This window comes from Chamaea fasciata, unplaced genomic scaffold (assembly GCF_029207755.1).
Source record: "Chamaea fasciata isolate MVZ Bird 193981 ecotype frontalis unplaced genomic scaffold, bChaFas1.0.hap1 SCAF_2, whole genome shotgun sequence".
NCBI lineage: Eukaryota > Metazoa > Chordata > Aves > Passeriformes > Sylviidae > Chamaea > Chamaea fasciata.
In genome coordinates this window covers 29,406,932-29,429,167 of record NW_027094087.1, presented here as the reverse complement: position 1 = coordinate 29,429,167, position 22,236 = coordinate 29,406,932, and the positions used below count along the sequence as shown (strand labels likewise).

Genomic DNA, 22,236 nt, shown 5'->3' with positions numbered 1-22,236 from the left:
GTGATTAGAAGGTTGGTCCAGACGGCTTTTAAAGGTCCCTTTCAAACTCAATTATCCCTGTGATTCTCTGGGGCCTTCTCCTCCAGTATGCCTGGGCTCTTAAGTTACTTATTGCTATGCCCAGCTGTAACAGTTGGATGCTGGCTCCACAATGCCCTGTTTCACATCTCAAACTAGATCTGTGGGTTCACTGGGCAACATCCTGTCTTTCTTTTGCATTTTCAAATTTTGCATTGTCAAGATCATCTGACAAGTTCTTACAGTCATCAAAAAATTAAAGATCTTCATGCTGGAAGTGGAAAGTGCTTTTATAGGTTTGACAGTTGCAGGGGAGAGACAAGACCCAAAGCCTGATTCTCTGACCACATGGAAACTTGAGAAGAGATCAAAGAAGAAATTTAATATGTGGTGAAGGTAAATCCTGTCTGGAAAGCAAAGTAACAAAGTGGGGAAAGAAGTTGTAAGCTTTTATTGTTAAGCTATAAAGAAACAACTGAAAACGGGCCTCACACATCATAATTTCATTTCCCTGGTGGAAGTAGTCATCCATCAAGATAGTCCTTCACAGAAAGATGCAGGAGCAGAAAACTGTCAGGGACACAAAGGGTAGTCCCCTTTAGGTCCTGAGTTGAGTTGGAGTCTAATTTTGTGGAACAAAAGCTACTTCAGACCATAAAAGGATTTTTAAGACACACTTACCAAAACTCTGTCTCAGTGGAAATAAGCAGAGAAGAACTGCACTCCAGACAAAGGAGAGTTAAACCTTTTTCAGGATATCCCTTAATGTTGTCTGAGCCAGGGGAGCAAGGACACATAGTAACACTAGCATTAGAACTTGGTATGGCCTCTTCTGTTATTAGCAACAACCTTCATTGCAGAAAACGACATAGGAAAGAAAGCTGCCCCACAACATGGAGGCAAGATTTGGCTCTGCTTTCTAGAACAGTGTGGTTGGTGCAGGGAATCCTGAAGCTCACAAAAAATAATTCCATGCTATAACAACTAGCTGCCTCTGCCATGGCAGGCTCAGCCAGGCTCACTAGTGCTCCCTTCCTACTTCATATTAAGAAAAGTCTCGACTCAAAGCAGGGCATCCTGCCTGACCACAAAACTAAGAATGTAGCTCAGCCTGTGAGTCTGTTCCTCATCCAGGAACAGAAGGCCCAACACTTCATGCTGATATCCAAAAATAAAATATTACTTTTTTTACATATATATGAAGATACCCTTAACCATGAAAAACAGCCTGCAAGGCACCTCATAAAATAGGAAATATAAACACTGAAAGCAGCCCTGTCAAAAGAACATAAACTGAATTCCAAGAATGGAATAAGCCAATTTCCAAAGTAGCTGAGTAAAATAACACTAGGGACATGCCAATTTACATATTCATGAAACAAATATGAGGGAGAAGAAGGTACAAGAGCACCCTCCCCAGGTACTTCGGTAAAATTCCTCAGTCTCACTGACAGAATACATATTCAGTGTAAATTTATCCATGGATTGCTATTCAAAGACAAGAGTATTAGGTCACCCAAGTAATTAGTTATTATTCCAGCACTCCTGGTTTTCCCTAGATCTACATTTTTCAAAACCTGGATAGTAAACAGCGTTGATGCATCCAGCACAGTCCCTATGTGCACACACTTTATTTATAAAGAATGTAGGCATACAATATCACATTCAAAAGCTACATTAAGAGAAAACTACTGCAGCCACAAAGTCAAGCACATAAAGGTGAGAAAAAGCCACAACTAAGGATGTCTGTAGCATTGATCTACTACCCCACACACTACTGCTTTCAATTACACAAACAAACGTTGTTTTTCCCCATAGCAGACACCTAATGTGCACAGAAGGTACAGCACCCATTTAACAAGCAGTGACTGAGGACTGTATTTTCTTTTACATTGTTTAGTGTGCAATCCATGGATTGGTATACTGAAATCCTTGCTTAAAACACACCACTAATAATTTCTCCTTGAGTTTTATATATCGTGCTTATCACAGTAATATCCAAGTCCTTCACAATCATAATTAATTTGGTTAACGCCACAGGAAATCAGTGAATATTCTACTGATTTCCCATATGGGGAAGGGAAACACAGAGATAACTGTTGATGAAGGAATTCTAGATGCCACATTTGGGAGACCATGATTCCTCAGTTGCTCATGCTGTTCTGATTCATTTGTGGATCTAAGTATTCAGCTCTTTCACAAAGCTGATCCTAGCATCCAAAGTCTGGGCACTCAGAAAATGCAAAAACATGCAATTAAAGGCAATTTCTGAGCAGTTCAATTTAAATTACCAGACTAACATTTTTCTTCCAGCAATGTTCTGCTTCAATTGTCACAAATTTTTGTAATCACAAAAAAGGCATCCTACAAATTGTCCTCTCCACCATACTGCAAGTTACATTTCCAGAGCAGAACACCACGTACTTTAAGAAGGCTGATGAAAAAATAGCAAGTAATTAAGTAATTTAAAATGTAGAAGCTGAAAACAAATACACAACAAAGACAACAAAATTCCAAATCTGATTTTGTCAATTTCTAAGCTTTGGTCATTTGCTGCTGCTACTCATTTTATCTTCATACTTGCAGATAATCAAGTGCAAACTTCGTCCCTTGACACCTAAGTAACACCTGACATGGTGGAATAGCATGTGAGGGTGAGACCAGCTTGCTTTGCCCCAAATTCTCACTCCCCACTCACCCCCCCCATAGCACTGGTCCCCCTGGACATTCCAGTTAATTTCTGAACCATGGATTTCTCCTACTGTCATGTAGTTTCTTTCCTGCAATTTTGAATATCACTGTAACTGCTCACTTGTCTGCCTTGCCTTCAAACTTGTTTCCCATTTGAGTCTCTTTTTTCAGTTTGCAAGTTTCAACACAAAACCCATGCCCCCACCAGTTTCAATCTCCAGTTTCCACCATGAGGGAAACAACTCATTATCTAGCAAGAGTTTCTCTGCAATCACTTCCTGTTACCGTTTCTTGTTCAGCATGTTTGCAAAATACACTGCCTCCACACCAGATTTTTCTTCACTGTCACCTCAGTCCCCAATTCCAACCAATTTCCATCATTTTGTCCCCACTATATTTGAATGGACCATTCTGGTCTTTGTGTCAGAGAAGAGGTGCAACCAATATGAAAAAAGATCTCTACTTTAAACTGTGTGCTTAGACCAAACCATATCTCCCATCCCACAGCAGACAGAAGGCCACAACACCAGAGGTCCTTTCTTTTGCAAAATACACAGCTCCGTTTCAAATGTTTAGCTGTGAAGCTTAAACAAGTCTCTAAGATGCTCAACAGATTACTTTTTGAAATGGTAATAATCTGGGACAAATTTATGTCTGCTTTCACTAGCAAAAGCCACTTCAATCAAAGTGAGTTCCTGTTCCAACCCTGTCCTTCCAAAACCATCCTTACAGATTTGGGGAAAAATATTCTTTTTTCCTTGAAGTGCCTTCCTTCCACTGCATGACTTGGCAAAAAATTCGTAAGACTCCCTCAAAGAGACATTTAAGACTTAAGAGTCAGATGTATATTAATAAGGAAGCACAAATTCTAGATAAAAATCTGATGCAAATGTTTAGCCCACTGTAATATTAAGATGGGTGATGTTGACATTGAAGACCCACCTTCAGTGTAAAAAAAAACCCCTCATTCAACGTTTTATCAGATATAAATACATGACTTAAACAAAATCAGTACTAAAACTCAAAATTTCCTTGCACAAACTAAGCAAAGTAGCAGTTTTGCACCAGTGTCACCTGTCTGGCCAACAGATGAAACCATGTTTTTATTTTGTTTCATACATAAGACAGAAGGCAAAACAATATGCTCTTCTTACAGGAAAGCAAGGAAGAAGGCATTATAAATTAGGACACGTCGTCCATTTACCATCTTGAGCGTCTCAAATTATACTTTTAAATAAATCCTGACTTTACCAGGAAGTAAGCATAAAGTTAGGACATCAGCAATTTCAGCAGTTAGGTCAGCCATTCGAATGTCAAAGCAAGTCACTTTTATTGGGGGTGGGGAAACCAAAAGAATCTATTCATGAATTCAAGACCTTCACAGTACTATCTGGAGCCCAACAAGAAACTTGGAAGAAGCAGCTTGACTTTTCACACTAGGTTCACAAAGGGATTCTGGCACTTTTCACAGTAAGCCAAACTGGTGGTGAAGATACCCTTTTACCTCATCATTCAGGGACAGCTACTTGGATATGGAACCCAAACACTGACGCAGTCATCAGACCACAGAGTCTTCCTAAGCTAGTCTCTCTCTGTATCATATCACTCTGTGTTACATAAAGCATACATCTAGCACATCAAAAATTAAAATATTCCATCTCTAATGTCAGGGCATGAACCTGGGAAGAATTATACTTGTACTTACTACTTCAAGCAACGACAGATGCTAACCAAGTCTAACATTGATGCAAATGCCCCAAACTCCAGATTCTATGCACTCACAGCTCTTTTCTCCATGTGATGGATCAGTAAACTCCTGGGAAGGCTCAGCAGTGATGAACAAACGTGATGTGCCTGTGAAGCTCTGGGCAAATACAGGAAGTGACTGACAGCTGTGGCTAAGAAAGTTGACTTTATCATATGATGACTAGAGGGGTGGAGCACTCCTTCCATAAGGAAAGGCTGAGAGAACTGGCAGTGTTCAGCCTGGGGAAGACTTCCAGGTGACCTAATTGCAGCCTTTCAGTACCTGAAAGGAGACTACAAGAAAGACGGTGGGTACTTACAAGGGCATGTAGAGACAGGACATGGGGGAATGGCTTTAAACTGAAAGAGAGTAAGTTTACTTTAGTTATTAGGAGGAAGTTCTTGACTGTGAGGTGCGGAAGCAGCGGCACAAGTTGCCCAAAGAATTTGTGGCTGCCCCATCCCTGGAAATGTTTAAGGCCAGGTTGGACAGGGCTTTGAGCAGCCTGGTCTAGCAGAATGTGTCCCTGCCCATAACAGGGAGGGTGAAAGGAGATGATCTTAAGGTTCCTTCCAACTCAAACCATCCTGTGACAAAAGAGATCGAAAAGTGGCTTGTAAGATAAAGGTTTGTAACAGGAGATTGTTTAACTCTCAGCTGAGTGAATCAATTGCATGTGTAAATGTTTGTCCAGGAGAGCAGCAAAAGCCTGAATGTCTTCCCAAGGTAACTACACCAGCACGGGGGAGTGTATCCAGGCCTCAGGCAACCTAGAGGATAAAAATAGAATGATTAGCCAAAAGAGTTTTGAAGATATCAACGGGCTTGAGTTGACTTAAACCCCTTTATACCTTCCCAGGGACTGGGAATGCCCAGTGTTGTGATGGTGAGCATGTCAAAGAGATCTGTAATGAGAATCACCTTTGCATTGTGCTCCAACAGCTCTGTTTATGGTCTATTTCTAAATTGCTTGTCAAACAATTCATAACTGTGTATTTTGAACAGCTAAAGAGAACGCTTTACACAGCCTTTTACAAAAGACTTCTCCTCTCCCTGAAAAAACTTAAATTAAAAGGAAATCATGCCCCTCAAAGTTCGCCAGCATTGTACCAACACAACAACACACAACTGACACGACACCTAGAGGATACTTTCAAATCAAGTTCTTAGAACTCAAGGGAAATATTTATTGATCTTCTGACTGCTCTGTTTTCCTACCAGATGTAATTATTCTTTAGACAGAAACTGCCAAGAAACAGGATTTGATAGCATATCATTTCATGGGTGTTACACTACAACTATTATGGTGAACAAAATCTTTTACCCTAATAACTGTGTCAGTACAGTCCAACCTCCTTCTCAGCTACAAAATCAAGAGCATTGACATACTTAGTCTTTTTACTTCACACCCTGACAAAACGGATCAAATCACTAGTGTGTCTCTTCCAATATCTGTTCTTCCATGCTTTACTCAGATGTGTCAAGACGAGTAACAAGCACAGCAAGACAGTGCCCAGCTCAATACCTGCCCTGTATTGAAGTACAGAGCAAGAAAACCTTTCTGAATAGTAGGAAAGGTCTCCTACAAGATAACACAATTAATTAGTGTAATTCAGGCAGGGTTTCTCTGACAACCTAACCAGAATACCTTTGCTGTCAGGTATTCTGCTCTAAGTTGTCAGAGCACACGTAACACATTCTTCTCCAACTTGCTTAACTTTTGACAAATAAAAAGGTATCTTATCACACTTTTAATCCTTAAATGGACCAGACCTTTAGAGAGACGGAAATCATGTAAATTCTACCATTCAAAGAACAATCATTATAAGGACACCATTACAGATTTTTGTGACATTGTAAACATTAATTATTTACAATATAAGGAAATGAAAAGTAATTGATCGTTTCAGTAGTGACATTGTTTTTGTTGTTCTGCTCTCCATTCAACTTTTTCCATGCAGTAAAGGGCGCATATTAAAGGAAACTGTAATTCTTAAAACCGGTATTTCTCCACAATTTACACGTAAGAGTTTATAAAAATAAGAAAATAAAGTGACCTGTCCATGGACACTGGTACTCCTAGAAGTCCATATCAATAAATACACAGGTCTGCACACTGCAAGACCATCTCAACACTGGTAAAAGTTCAGTAGTACCAGTCTCTCTTATATTCACAGTCACTGAGAATGAACTGCCCATCATTCACAAATGGACAACCCCCAGACTTGAGAAAAGGTGGAGAAAACCAAAGGTACTGTCATTGTTTAAAGAACAGGTGATACAGAGTACTTCTCTGATCACAAATCTGGGAAAGCAAGCACAGCCATCAGTTCCATGAGATTAAGTTTTTCACATCAATACTTGTGCTATCTTCTAATCTCTCCCACTCCAACACAGAGTTTGCCCTTCTGATTTAAGTGCTGAAGAACTGTTTGTGCAGCCACACTGTTCCCTGACTCGGAGGACTGATGAAGTCTAAAAAAAACACCTGCCATCAAGAACAGACTGGTTTAAAACTATATCAGTATGCAGACCGGGTTCACAATACAACTGCTCAGACAAATGTGCCAGCAAAACTTGCTTAGGTGACACAGCACTGGAACAGGGATTGTTGGAAAAGTGACACACAAATCCCCAGCCAGTTAAAGCCTGTCTTGTGAAATGTTAGGCTAATTTTCATTTCTTGACTAGGATGTATGGAAACACTTCTTTCATCTTGCTTTTGTCCCTTTTTACGTTGTTTATCATCCAGATGGCCACTCCTGAGAATTCTTACAATAAAAATCTGGCAATGCTTTTTGGCATTTTCAGATATGATGACATGCACGTATGTTCAAGATGATGTGCCCTACAAGTCTGATTTTCCTGGCTGGCTGTTCTAGAACACATGCAAATGAAAAACTTCAGACCTTAACAGAGCCCTCTGAAATTAACATAATTTCCATGCAGAAACATTCCTACCCCTCCACCTTGCCAAGGTGGCTTTGGACTGAGCCTGTATCTACCACTGGTGACATACTGAAGAAACAGAACCATTTCAAAAAGAACAAATTCCCTGTTAGCCTTTGTTATTTTAGCATCAGTTTAAGATGACAATCATTCACATAAGAATAGAAATTCCTGACAGGAAGGAAGAAAACTGCAAGAACAGCCAGGATGGTTACAGAGTATAAATCCTTTCTTTCTATATGCATTGTAAGAAAGTTGTCTTTGGTGTCATAGTTCTGAGAAAAAACCAAACCAATTCTTCTTAACATATGTGGCAGCTGTTGAAAGGCACAATTATTAAAATACCATAATAAAGCAAATGTTAATTTTTTCTATTAGAGATGTGTTTGTCTTGGGTATCTAATACCAGGGTGTCACATACTAGATGACACCCACCTCTAAACACAACTACCATTCCAAAATCTCTATTTAGTCCATAGCTGCCTAATAGTAATGCTCATGGCCTGAACATCAATCAGAGTGGAAGTGATCAATTTTCACAGTGAAAGAACATCAGAAACAGTTTCAAGTGATTCTGAGCCCAGCACTTTCCACAGTACAAAATCCACTTCATGTCTAACCACCTTCCAGGCCTTTGCACACAATGCAGCTCCTTCTCCCGCTCTCACTTGAGCCACAAACCAATTTCCCAACTCTGCAGAGGAAGTAATGGCTGCCCTGGCTGTAGTTAATAGCAGGAAATAAGCCAACTCTGCAGTGCTCAAAAAGGCACCTTGCCAAGGTTGCTTGCCTCTGTTCCATCACTCCCTAAGCCACTGCTGCATGCTGCAGGAAAAGCTCTTACATTAAGGTGCACTGCTGGACAAGCAAGTGCCAGGGGACTACTGAAACAGCCAGAAGGAAGAGGAGGTGACTATGTTCCTCTTATGCTGTTTGACAGAAGACAGTCTTTAGGTGACTTACAAAGATATTAAAGAGTTCTGATATTTTGATATGGAAACTATTTAATAGACATGAAAGCCCCCTCTTACCATGAATCTAGCTGATTCAAAGTGTTTTTCTTACCATTACATGAAAACACAGGAATTTGTTATCCACCCTTACCTTTTTTTCCCCCAGCTTTCTATACTTGACAGAAACCTTTCAACTATGCCAATTCTTCCATGTTTATTTCAAATGATGTCTAAACCAGTGTGAGAAAAAAATCAAAGATCACAACTACTCATTACCAGTTCAAACTAGAGAAGAAACGAAGGACAGATCATACAAAACAAAATCACATCTTGCAAGATGAAAGACTTAAACAAGATACCACCTTCTATTGCAAAGTTCAGGCCCACACTGGAAATCCAGATGCCTAAATCAGCACACCAACCTTTACCAAATTAAAAGAATCAATCCTCTAAGTACTTCCTCTGCAGAAAAAAATAAGGTAACAGATCTGTTTCCAGATGCTACTCATCTGACTTAAGAAAAGCCAGATGACTGTGCACAACGTATTACTGTTTTAGAATACATGATTATTATGCCCTTTTTATTCCTCACCTGAGCTGACTATTTGGTTTCACATTCCCAAAGGAAATGCCATTAAAGTCTTAGGAAAAGTTAATACTTTGTTTTATACTGTAGTCACTCCAGCATCTTCGACAGTTCAAAGTTCATGAAATCAACTTTCCTTAAAACTGTTTTCCTTCACAGACAGTATCAGAAAATATGGAGATTCCAGAAATCTACAATAAAGATATTGGTAAATAGCTGATTCAGTGAATTCCAATTTCTGCTGTTCTGGTAGCAAAAAATTTTAATGATCATATTATTATATATCATTTTAATGAGGGAGGGATCCAAATTTCCCTAACATTTTCTTCATCAAAGAATAGTTCTTGAACTGTGCTGCCCTACAGGTAAGGTGTGCAGTCTGTGGGGAAAGGAACTACTCAATCCTAAAAACAGGGAAGAAGAAAGAATATTCAGAATGAGGGGACAACCCATATGGGTATGTTTTGTCTCTTGTCCACTAAATCCTCCCTACAGGGTGGGATTTTCCTAATGGCTTCCTCCACCTCCACCTCATCCCACACCTCACCCTCCTGCTCACAAGCTTTAATTTGTTTAGCTGCAAATTCCTCAAGCCTGTTACATCACTGCATTACCAAACTTAGACAAATAGTTTAAAAGTACACATTTTGACAGAACTCACTGCTAAGACTTCAGATAACTGTCTAAAGAATGTCCTGCAGAGTTTTGTTGCATTACTTGCTATGTATTTCAAATGAACATAGGAATGGCCAAACTAGATTAGAAAATCAGACATTTCAGTTTGTAATCCTTACAATGGAAAATACCAGATGCCATGCACAAACAAAATAATCCTAAAGCTGACACTATCACACATCCCAACCACAAGGAAATTCCAGTTTTCAAGTATTTCTGGAGCTATAACTAAGTCAAAATAAATACAAACTATTTCCTGAAAGAGCAATCCTATTCTTCCTTGCCTGGAAGAACCAAAACTAGGAATTGTGTGACCACAAAAAGGGTTGGTGCAGCAATCTATTCCAACAGAAAACTGTTAATTACTTCGTGGAGTTAGTCTTCCATTGGGTTGTGCAACTCAACTCACAGATGCCAGAGCCTGCAAAGCAACAGATAATTTGGTAAACCTATTTTTTTTTAATTAGCTGAGGTACAACATGAAAGCAAGCCAAGAGAGACATGAAGTCCTTCACAAGGCAAGCAGCAACAGCAGTGCTGGAAAGGGACAAGAGGAACATGGCTGCTCCATTAGCCAGTAGATCGTCTTAGACTGGTTTAGTTTCAAGAATTTAGCTCTTAAGAAACTTAGGCTACAGCTACAGGTGCAAGTTTAAATCAAAACAGCCCAGTATTACCTTCCACTTTTTCCACACAGGCATTCTTGTCCATTCCTGTGCAACAATGTTGTGCATGTCTGATTCAGTAACCATCTCAGCAAGTTCAGCCCACTATTGAAGCAGAAAAAATTCATTTCTACAGCTCTACTTGTCCACTTCTTTTTTCTCAGCCTTCACCTTGGAAGTCTACAGAGTACTACTGTCACTGTGGAAAAGAAGGAGTGCATTGCTTGGGTAAGCAGACACCTATTCCTATGCCTAAGTAAGGCATAAACCACAGTTAATTTCAAAAAATATCTGTTGAACTTATTCCCAAAACCTTTCAAGCATAGATCAGTTTAAAAATTTCCTTTTAGACTAAAAAGGAAAAATTTTAATTCTACATCTTTTAACCTGCATTTACAATCACTTCTGGACTCATGCTGTGTTGCAGTATCTAATGTGGATCTTGAGCTGCACACAGGTTCCTCATGGGGCCGATGACACTGGGGCTGTGTGGGGTGCTTGGGATGTTGGGTCATCCTGAGTTTCAGCTGTGACAGAAAAGGAACCAGCAGGGATTGCTGGGCTTACACTGTTGGTTTGCCTTGGGGATCCAAACACACTTCCCATCCAGCCCTGCAGTCCACTGAGTGAAACAACCCCACCTCCTCTTCCCTTCCCTTTGGCCACGGCAAATCTTATCATTTCTGACAGACACAAATTTTGTAAATCTCAGCATCACAAAAGCTTTACAAATCTGTCTGGCCTGGGCATCAATGATACCTGCATCAGTGTGCTCTACTGTTAAGGCATAAGCCATGTGGTTTGTGGAAGGGACAATTTTCACATGTATGCATCCCATGGTTCTGCTCAATCTTCTTAAATTTAGAAGTGTATTTTCCACTCTACCCCTGTGAAGTAAATAATTTTAAGCTTTTTAATATCTTATGCCGAATTTTTGGTCTCTGAAGTCTACAGCCATGTTCCTGTCAGCAAGTCCACAGGGATTACTGACTCTACCATCTACAGAAATACCACATTTTTGAGGTTTTAAATAGCACCCTGCAATATCCAACTTGACTGTGCAAATTTAACATTTTTCTAACAATTTACATAAGAAATTGCCCTGGTTTTAAAGAACAAAAAAGGCTTTAATCGAAGTGTGAATATGTGGAAAAAACCCAACTATTACTTCCTCCAATATCATGTATTACCTTCAGAGTTTGAACCTTGAATTGCCAAGCTTTCAAGACAAATAATTATTGAAAAGGAAGCAAAACCACGTTATTATCCACTGAAGATACATTCTCTTCATCAACTCCTCTATGTCATAAAAAATTTTGCTCAACCTGGATCCCTCACACAACAGTAGATAAAAAAGGGTACAGAATGCACTACCTGCTGGATTTTGTTCCAGGACACCTTTTCGTGGGCCAACTGAGGTTTTTAAAAAGGAAAATGAAACACAAAGCTTTTGCTTGTGTCCTCCAGCAGAAATCTTTATCAAAGCATGTACAAAAGCTCTAGAAAAAACACAACTGGAAAATTAAGAGGGAAGATTCTTCATTGCTCCTCAAGAGAAAGAATTGTTTGATACAAGACAATTCCCAGCCCTCGGGAGAAAAACAAAACAAAACAAAACAAAATTTTTTAAAAAAAACCAAAACAAAAAAAAAACCCCCACAGTTAGACAGACCAGACTACTTACAACAAAATTTCTATCCACAATCTTTCAGTACTTTTATCTCACTCCTTTTCAAATGGTAGGTTATTTACATCATATTAAATGAACACTTTGTATGAGAATAATTTCCCTTTTCTTGCATATTTCTAGTAATTTTCTTAATTTTTCTTCTTCTTGTACTACACATTCTTCAATATTAGTTTTCCAACTTGCCTTACTTTCATCTTTTTCCTTGCAGTAGACACAGCACGAGGAGACATTAAACAGAAGAGAGCAGAAAGGTCCACAATTTACACTTGCCCTATTTAATTCCCCAAAAATAGACACAAGACAGAAAGGAAGAAATCACCAAGAAATAAAAACAGTACTGAAATGCTGAAGGACTAATTATGCATCTCAGAGACTGCACCTACAGTCCAGGATGGCTGTGTTCCCATTACACACTGTCCAAAGGAAAGCACGCTCAGAGATCAGACTTTCTGACAAGAAGTTACCTTGATTTGAAGACAACCTACAGAATTTCAATTTGTGATAAAAATTGTAGCACTCCTCAGATTAAAAGAAAAAATAGGTAAATACGAGTTTAAAAATACCAGAATAAAAAATACTGTGTTTTATACTTGATTGATTCCTGTCAAATTACGGTATAAATTCTGACCAAAAGTTCTTCCCCAGAGTCAGTTTTATGATTCCCTTCCTACATATGATTTCCCAAAGAGGAACAAGGTTTACATGGTAGCCTCTTCTTCATGGCTGAGGGTACTTTCCCATTTTCTTCCCGCACAGAATTACTCTAATACAACTTTCAAAAATGTAATTCTTCCCTGCGTCTCCAGCAATACATTTTTGTGACTGGTAAATGGGGAAGAGGAATGAAAGACTTAAAGGTTAAAAAAAACCACTGCAGCCTCCTTGCTTCAGGAAATCCAAATTAAAAAATGTTGAAACAAAAGTCATAACTGTTAAACAGCTTGACATTGGTGGTATTAGTATCCTACCACATAAGCTTACTATCTAGAGAATCCTTTTACTTAACATTTCTAATGCAGCTTAACATTTTACTTTTTCCTTTTTAATCACCAAAGAGAAAAAAAAAGCTAGTAGGAAAACAGAACATAAATCTTACCATTTGGTTTTAAACACTATAAATTGTAGTAATGGCTCAATTTATTTGATGCACGTACTTTATCAGCACTGGTCTTTTTTGGAATTCACACAATTTCACATCCATACAGCAGCATGCTTTAGTTACGTCACATTATAACCCCTAGTTCCGTGACACTTTGTACTGTTCAATGAAAATTCCTTTCAGATTATTTCCAGTGTTTTCTATTTTGGAGCCAGAACACAAACAGAAGAAGAAAGTCCCTCTGAAATGCTTAAATGTGACCCACAAAGTTCAAGTACTGAAGCAAAAATTAACCTCCATGATTCCTTAATAATTCAGGGGTCCTGTAGTCCTTATCCTGGACTCACCAAAATGAAACCCTCCCCTCTTTTCTCCAGAGGGAAGGCAAAAGTGGTCCTAATGCAAATTAGCAAACTGAACAATTATATTTGATTAACAGAATAAATTCTAAAAAAGGGTATGATGTACATGTACATGATTTAGATGATGAATGGTAGGTAGTCTTGCATACATGGAATTCATTATTAAATAGTACAGAATGCTCCCTTTTACAATCTTTTCCAAGCACCCCTTCAGCACACTCCCAGCCTTAGCTCATTCTCACCAAGATTTCCATCCTCAATGGTCAGCACCACTTCATCCATCACCAAGGCCCGGAAATCCAGCTCCTCTTCACAGCACTTGGCCTTCAGTGCTCTGAGGATCTCCTGCTGAGGGTAATCTTCTCTGATGCGACGGTCTGTTAAGAACCACAGCCTGGGAGCAACTGAACTGCACATCTTGGACTTGTCTTGCAACCTTCAAGGTCTCCTTCCAATGGAACTGCTAGACAGTGGAGAAGGTGAGACTCTGTTAGAGTGCACATGCCCTGATGTTCGTGATCCCTGCCATACTAAGTACCACCTCCCCTGCACAAGCCAGTCCGTAACAATAGACTGCAACTTCCAACCTCCAAGAAGCAAAATAGTGTCTACACCTACTCTGCAACCAAAAGTGCCAACAACAGAAACAAATCCATGTGCATTCCATGGAATGTTAAATGCTTGAAATTAGGTCTTGGTCCTCATCCCAGCTTTATCCTCAAGAAGTACACAAAGATGTAACTAATGGTACAGGCAGTAGCTTTCCTCTTTCATGACAGTACTAAAAAAACATGAAAACAAAAGAACTGAAAACAATTTGAATGGCCACGTCTGAAGGCCAGAATTTCAACTTCATAATTAGGATAACTCCTTCAACTGAAATAACCCCGCCCTTCTCCTAGGTACTGCTAAAATACCCAGTGAGAGACTTGATTTGTCTCTTTCCACCACATATGGAAGAGTAGAGGGTGACAAACTCTGTATGTTAAAAAAGCAGACCAGAAGAACAGAAATTCATTACCATAGAATCTTCTAGGTAACTATCTAGGACTGTTCTGCTCTCACAAATTTTACATCTGCTGTGAGATATACTTAGAAATATAAGTAGCATCCAGAACACATAATAATGGGAAAACCAATGGAACAAGGAGCAGCAACAAAATGTCAGGAATACAGAACATTAACACATGTAAAATAAAGCAAAATCAAGACCAGAATTTCAGTGGTAGCCCTTCCTTGCTTCAAATCAATTTTTTTAAAATCACCTTTATACATAAACAGCACTAATGAATTCAGGACCAGGAACAGAAAACACAGCTCAAATTGAAGAATTTTAATAGGGTTAGAACTGATAAGAGCAAGGTACTGCTCCTTTTGCTTTGAATACAGAGGACTTGGTCTATTTTTGACTGAATATATTTTTACTGAAATATTTTAAAAGCTGTAAACCAGTTATAAGTACATTAATGGACTACTGCTTTATGTTCAAGAAAGACAAGCATGGAGTAGGGAACAGGAATTCTGGAGAAAAACAGAATGGTTTTCTGTATCACCTTTAAACTTTCCTATTAAAATAAAGATGCAAAAATCATCACTTTCACCAATAAAACTGGCATGAGTTCCTAGCAGAACTGAACTCTGAGATAGAAACAGTTTTGCCTGGTAGTCCTAACGACTGCTGCCAGCAGACAACGTAAATACAAAAACACCTTTAGTATATAACTGCTATCACTTGATATTACAAAGAATTTTCATTTCTGCAGCAGGTCTTGGGACAAAAGGATTGTTCAGTTACAACCATAAGAACCAGCTAGGTTTTTCTAGCATTAAAAACCTAATTTTTTTTCCTACTAGAACAGGTTTTTCTTACTAAGAGAATAAAATTTTAAGCGAACAGTTTTATTCCTGGTGCTGAGAACCATAGTAACAACACGCAAAGTCTGTGACTCTCTCTCCATTGATTTGGTAAAAGAGGTGCTACAACAGAGCCAAGGACTACAGTTCTTCATACTAACAGACTGAAAAAAGGCAGAAGATTGGGAAAGACGATCACAGATCCAGACCATACCTTGAATGCAGTCAAGATGTTCAAGGTAAAGCAGGAAAAAGAGCGTTTGCTCCCTGCAGAAAAATGGGTGTGGGAGGTTATAAGGAGTATCTTTTGATCTCTCAAAGAACCTCTTTGTTCTTCAAAGCAGCTCCAAGTGAAAAGGGCAAGATGAGGCTCGGGTTGGCAATGGCTGACATCTATCAGATCCTGCCCCACTTGTGTCTCCCTCAACAATGGATGTCTGGACGGGTAGTTTACAGGGAACTTCCTGGAACAACATCTCGGGCTGGGCAGCGGGACAGACCATGTTTAGCAGGAATGCCCCCGCCGCGGGCCCAGCCCGGGCCCCGGGCACTGCCCCTCAGCGCTGCCATTTGCGGAGGGGCCGCCCGGGCCCAGCAGCGCCACCTGCCGCCCCTGCCGGGCAGCGCCGCTCTGCCCCCGGCCCGGACGGGCGCATCCCACAGGACAGCGGGAGAACGCCCAGGGCATGGAAAAACGCACCACACACGCTTCCTCAGCGTTACAAAAAAACCCATAAATGAGAAACTATCACATATTTTCTGCCTGCTTGAGGTTTGAGTTTGGGTTTTTGTGGTTTGAGGCTTTTTCCCTCTCAGTACTGGTTCCAACGCTGATACAAGAACCAAGTATTTTCTCCCCATTTTTGCTTTCTTTGCCAATCTGCTTCGATTTTTCCCAAACCTCTTCTCTAAGTGGCCCCACCTCCACCCCCTTAAATACACCATCACCTCTCCCTGACTGACATTTCAGCCCTCAATTTCTTAAAAATCAGCAAAGGGTCGAAGAAGAAAGAAAAAAAAGGTATATCCTTCTCTTTCCTTGATCTTCTACTTTTGAAAGAACTGACAACATTGTCAAGAAGGACCGTGCATATATATCAATGAGGACATTAGACCAGCAGGTGTTTAAAAATGCCTTGGGTATGGCTATTCATCTCTCTCCTAATACTACATCTCATTTCCTCAAAATCTTAATGGTTTTATACATGTATATAGGAAAGCTCCCATCTTATCGTAAGAAAGGCAGATAACAATGTCAAGTCTGCAAGTAAAGACTGAGAAGCTCACAAGCTACAAGCCAGCAGCAGAGACAGAAACTAGCAATCTTAACTCTCAGATCCTTCACCTCCAACCCAATACTATATTTTTTTCTACCCAAAATAATTTCTTTTTCACACTAACATTCTGTTCCTAAAAACAGAATATATTCATGTTTCAGCCTCACCTTATAATTTATTTTGATTGTGTAAGAAATCCCACATAACAAAACTTGCAATTTACCCTATTAACCCAAACATCTTAAAAATCCCTCCCACATTCTCAAGAAAATGGTTTGTAGGAGGAAAGCTGGCCTTGCAGTCAGATGCACAAAAGCACTAAGCTCTGAAGTTGGATATTACTGCCAGAATTCTTCCCTGAAAACCAACTCCACCCATTTCAATCTAAAAGACACAGCCTCAGACAATGCTGGGTGTGCAGAGAATACTTCCGAATCCAAGCGAGCATCTATTGCAAACCAACTATGGTATATATAAGGGGAAGAGCAGATGTTTAAATAACTTCAAGATGGCCAATTCAAGTGCACTTTTCACTCAAAGCTACTACAGTCAAAGTAAGTACAATCTTTCAATAACTACTTCATAGATTTATGAAATCAGAAGGCAAAAAAAAAATCATAAACTTAACTGCATGTAACAGACTGGGGAAGAGAAAAAGGGTGGTATCAAAGTAAAAGGTCTGTGATAAAAATCCAACTGTGTGTCACACCAGCCAAGCAGACACTGCCACAACTGCTTCAGGAATACACTGCATGGAACAGATTCCTTGCAATTTATGGAGGGAATGAACGCTCACCTCAGCTTTCAGCTGTGGCACCCTTATACTGCTTAAGCCAGGCCTTACTCCAGCAATCACACAGCAGCTTCCTTCCCTCCCCAGCACATGCAAACCTATTTCCTCCCACATTCCTTCAGTCTGCAGTACACCTCTAGCAGCTGTTCTAACAAAAGCACTCACTGTGCTCCTTTTCGATTTTACATCATATATGAATATGTTTTATTGAAATAACAGGGAATTCAGCCAATCAGATCAGCTGTCTAGAGAGATTTAGAAATCTTCTCTGAAGACCAACTCTTTTTGCCTTGAAGAGGGTGTTCTCCTCACAGAGAAGATGACAGACCTCCCTCTCCCTCCAGGAATAAGAGATTGGTCTCCATGTCTCATTTACTCATTCTCCTGTCTTCAACATGCAGAAGTAGGAGAAATATATTCTAGTTTCTTTTTTCTTTTTCACTATGATGTATTTCCCTTAAGATGAAACAAGAAACCCATTTTTAGGAGATCCTAATTAATTCATGTATTATTGATAAATGTGTAAGATAAAAGGTATCTAGTATGCAAAAAAAAATGTTCAGTATTCTTTTTGTTCAGGATGCAACTACTCAATGCTTTTGTAAATTAAAAAGTCTAGGCTGTGTCTTTCCTGTGGGAATGATGAATGGAATCCTAGATCTTTACAGCATCAAGGATCAATCTGATCTAGCTATTTCACCTGCTCAACCTGTGATCTGATGTTGCAGCACACTCCCACTGCCTACAGTGGGATCTGGGAAACAAGTCAGTGGAATAGTTACTACCAGCAGCCCCTCCCAGAACCGCCCCTTCCTTAGAGCTTGGCTCAGATGTTACAGCACTGTGCAGATAACACAAACTACAGATTTCAGGGGTTAACAGAGAGGTAAAACCTAACCTTAGTTTTAGCACACCTCTAGTCATGTTTAATCCCTACAGCTGAGGTTCTAACAATAAAAATCTCAGGGAAGTGAGAAGGAATGAGCAAGAGACTGACAGTCACAACCACCATGGGAAACGGAGAACTAGGAAAAACACTGCTCCAAGCACTCACCTCACTAAGAGTAACACTAACAACACCATTAATGCTTATCCCATACTACTCATTTTCAGAACAGTGCTATTCAAGCTAGAAAAGGTATTTTGATTTCCTTTTCATCAGATATTAGCTAAGGCTTGAAACTGAGTACACATTTCCAATAAACCAATCATCTCTACCATTACAGCAATTTCTAGAATTGCTGGAAGGATGCATTTCAAGGCAGTGAAGACCTAAGAATGGCTGGCAGATGCTTGCAAGTTATCTCCTTCAGGAAACACCTCAAGGCAGATATGAATTATGAAGTCAATCTCACATAGCAGACCAGTTAAACAGCTAATGAACAGTTGTCCAGCAGATGACCCAGCATGTAATCCATCATACACTGTCAAGGAAGTCTCTGTCTCATCTTAATGAGAAGGGAGCAGTATTTGAAACATCCCTGAAACAGGACTTTCTATGTCATAGGGAGAGCAGGTCTGCAAACAGTTCACAACTGTTTCGAGCATAAAGCACAAGTGATTTTTTTCCACACAAAGATACCAGAATGATGATCATCTAAAGAAAATGTTAAGGAAATATGTATGGATGATGAATATATCACATGGTGATAGAGAAAAGAACTGACATCTTTAGAAAAATAAATCCAAGATAAGTCAACTCGTTCCTGACAATGCTGCTTCATGGTGATGCTTAAGGCCAACATCAGGAAAAATTCCTCTTTTACGTACCAGAAACTAGTTTTCCTAAGACTGTCACATAACTGTTTGAGAATCTTTGGAAAGAACACATTTTTAAAAGCTGAAGAATCTGAAAAATTAAAATATTTATTTAAATGCATTTTATATAATATATTGAAAAGCTACAGCACAATCTGTCCACTGCTGCTGCATTATCATCCACTCTCTACACATGCATCAGAGAATTGAAAGTCTCTGCAGGCAGGTGAACCCCAAGCACACCTCTTTGAAAGCACATCACAGTATTCACCTCCTTTTCCCTCTGAGATTTGTAGACTGCAACAGCCAAAGGATATGGGAATATATTAATTGTTCCCATTCATTCCCACCCCTGCAGACGGGCAACTGCACTCCCCATGATGGCTTTCATCTCCTTGTCTCCACCTTTGCACTGAGTGATGTTCACGATGCTAGCAGCAATCCTCCCAGGCACAGCTGCCTCTGAAAGGCAGACATCCACACCCCCCATGATTCCTCCTCTGTGTTCATGCTTGCAAGTAGAACGCAAGATTCCTCATTCCCACACCCCACTTCCCCATGACCACCAAATAATCCGTTCTCTTTCCTCCCCGCAACACGAGCCCAATGCTGGTCAGCAGCAGCCATCCTTCTACTTCGGTTTTGGTATTTTTCCCAACAACAGGCTCTCAGCTTTTTCACGCCCCTCCACCGTCCCTGTGTGCGCACGCACGCCCGTGTGCAAATAAAATACAGCATTTCCTCCCACATCAGCTGCTTTTGCACCTGTGCCAGGTTCCCCCGCGGTGTGGTACAATACCCCCTTCTCCTCCCCGATCCGTGTGTACACAGCCAGTTTTCCCTCCTCCCTTCCCCCACCCCACAGTCTCTGCATGCCTCTCCCAGCGCCTGGAGTGGGGGAAGGGAAACATGCACTGCGCGAATGAATGGGCTGAAGAGACTTACCAGAAATTTGGTGAGGAAGGAGTGGAAGACGAAAAAGACACTAAAGATGGGTGTTTCCTTCGGCGTGCCAAATGCTGCCTCAGTTCTGGCTCCCTCAAGGAGGTCACGTGTCTTGCTAGGTACCCCTTTTCCCGGATCCTCTACTAACCAAAAAGGGTGGCACGGAAGTCTTCTGGATGCCTCCCTGTACTACACCCCAAAGGAGGGAAGGGTACTACTGAAGCTCCCAAAGCAAGCAAGCAATGAAAAGGTTCTCCTGGTCCTGTCAGGCACTGTCTAGCGGATGCCTCTGGGACCAGGGTAGATTTCTCAGGGAGGGAGGGAAGGGGGAATAAATGAAGGTTTAAAATAATTCCCAAATTGTTCCCCCCTACGGAGCAGGGAAGGATGGGAAGGAGTAAAAAGAGTACTGGCGAAGAGCTGTAGCTTGCTATGTAAAAGAAACTCAATCCTTGTGTCTCTACTTCCTCAGAACTAAACCCCTAAACGACTGAAGTCACCAACACCTAGGGAGGAAAAAGAAAAAAAAGAAACAGCTCTATTAGACATAAACATACAAAAGTATGAAATAAAGGTAAACTAAATTCCAAAGGAAGAAAAGGTGCTACTCAAAACAGTAAGCAAAGTCAAAAGAAAATGATGACATGAACATAATTAGAGGAAATGCGCAACTTTAAGTATTTTACACAAATACACTATCACAGAAACTGATTTTAAAGGGGAAAAGCCCACAAGGCTAAGCAGTTTGTTCTTTTACTTAAGAATGTGCGTTCAACGGATGGATAAATCCGTACCTACGTGGGAACACATGAGGAAATTGAGTTTCTAAACCTACAAAAACTATTCCTATTTATTTGTGAGCCTTTAAACCTTTAAACCTCTCCCCCAGAATAACCTTTGGGATTCAGGTAAGACTGGAGAAAAGTACGTTTCAGTTCAGATGGGTGTATTCCTGTGTATTAGGAGCATGTATTCCCATGCATTAGAACACACTCTACCACAGAAAATAAACAGCGGTTTATAAACGGTGACAAAAAAAAAAAAAAAAAAAAAAAAAAAAGAAAAGAAAAAAAAACCCAAACCAAAATAACATGTCTAGAGGATGCTTGCTTAAATGATGGAATCAATCCAAGATTAACAGTGGCACGCTTGGAAAACGGAGCCCCTGGTAAGATCCCAGGCAGTAAAGTCACCGATGTGCCACCAGCTTTTTTAAACACCGGAAAACAAAAGGGGAAAGGAAACCTAGTTGGGAAGATCTTGCTGCCAGACCCAACGCCAGCCACACACCCCCCTGGCTCCATCACATGAAGGTCAGCCCCCACAGCCACCGCCGATCCCCACGGACCCGTGCGGGGACGCGGCCGCCGAGCGAGCCCGCGGGGCGGCGGCCCCCACCCCGCGCTCGCAGCGCCACCGACCCGCCCGCGGAACACGGGTCCCGGGCCGGGGGCGCGGCCCCCCCCCGCCCCTCTCCCCTCGCACAGCGAGCGGCCGCCGCCGCCGCTCCCCGTCCGCCACCCACCTGGGCGCCCCGGCGGGCGCGGCGGGGAGGCGCGGGCAGCTCGCCCCGCTCCGCGCGCGGGGGATGCAGCACAATCACCATGGGCGCAGCGCGGCGGGGCGGGACGGCCGTGAGGGGACGGTCCCAACCACCCCCCGCCCGCCCCCTCCCCGGGCACGGCGGACCCCACCCCCGCGGGCTCGCGCCCGCTCAGCCCGACATCTCACCCGCCCCGGGCACCGCCGAGCCTGAGGGGACCCGCGGGGCGCCCTCCCCCACCCCCTCCGGCACCGGGCCTGGGAAGAGAGGGCGCGGGGCGACGAAGGCTCCGGGGAGACGCGCCCCTTCCTCCCGCCGCGCGGTCCTAGAGGGAAGCGAGCGACGCGACGCGACGCGACGCTCTGCTCGTCCCCCCCCACCACCACCACCCCGCCTTCCCCCCTGCTCGGTGTCCCTCCTCCCCGCGGCTGAGGCGAGGAGGCCGCGGCTGTTCCCTGCACCGAGCCCCCCGCCCGCCGCCGCCTCCCGCGCTCGCTCCCGCCGCCTCCCAGCGGAGCGGCGGCGGTGCCGTAACGGCCGGGCTTGGCACGCGCGGGGCAGCGCGAGGGCGGCGGCGCCGGGATGCCTGGGACCGGAGCGAGCCGGATCGGACCGGACCGGACCGAACTGC

At 41.8% G+C, this 22,236-nt stretch overlaps 1 protein-coding gene across 2 annotated transcripts in view; it reads right to left on the bottom strand.

Annotated features, from left to right (window-relative positions):
- The window catches only part of RIMKLB (ribosomal modification protein rimK like family member B), a 40,633-nt gene extending 18,952 nt beyond the window's left edge, over nt 1-21,681 (bottom strand). The window contains exons 1-3 of one of the 2 annotated variants that reach the window (XM_066175535.1): nt 21,588-21,681; nt 20,063-20,568; nt 13,678-13,898 (exon numbers count right to left, since the gene is read on the bottom strand). In XM_066175535.1, the coding sequence (XP_066031632.1) occupies nt 13,678-13,852 (175 nt within the window). In that variant the 5' untranslated portion in view covers nt 13,853-13,898; nt 20,063-20,568; nt 21,588-21,681. The remainder of the gene's footprint in view (nt 1-13,677; nt 13,899-20,062; nt 20,569-21,587) is intronic. The other variant, XM_066175536.1, reaches the window with a different exon arrangement.
- Between the last annotated feature and the right edge of the window lie 555 nt (nt 21,682-22,236).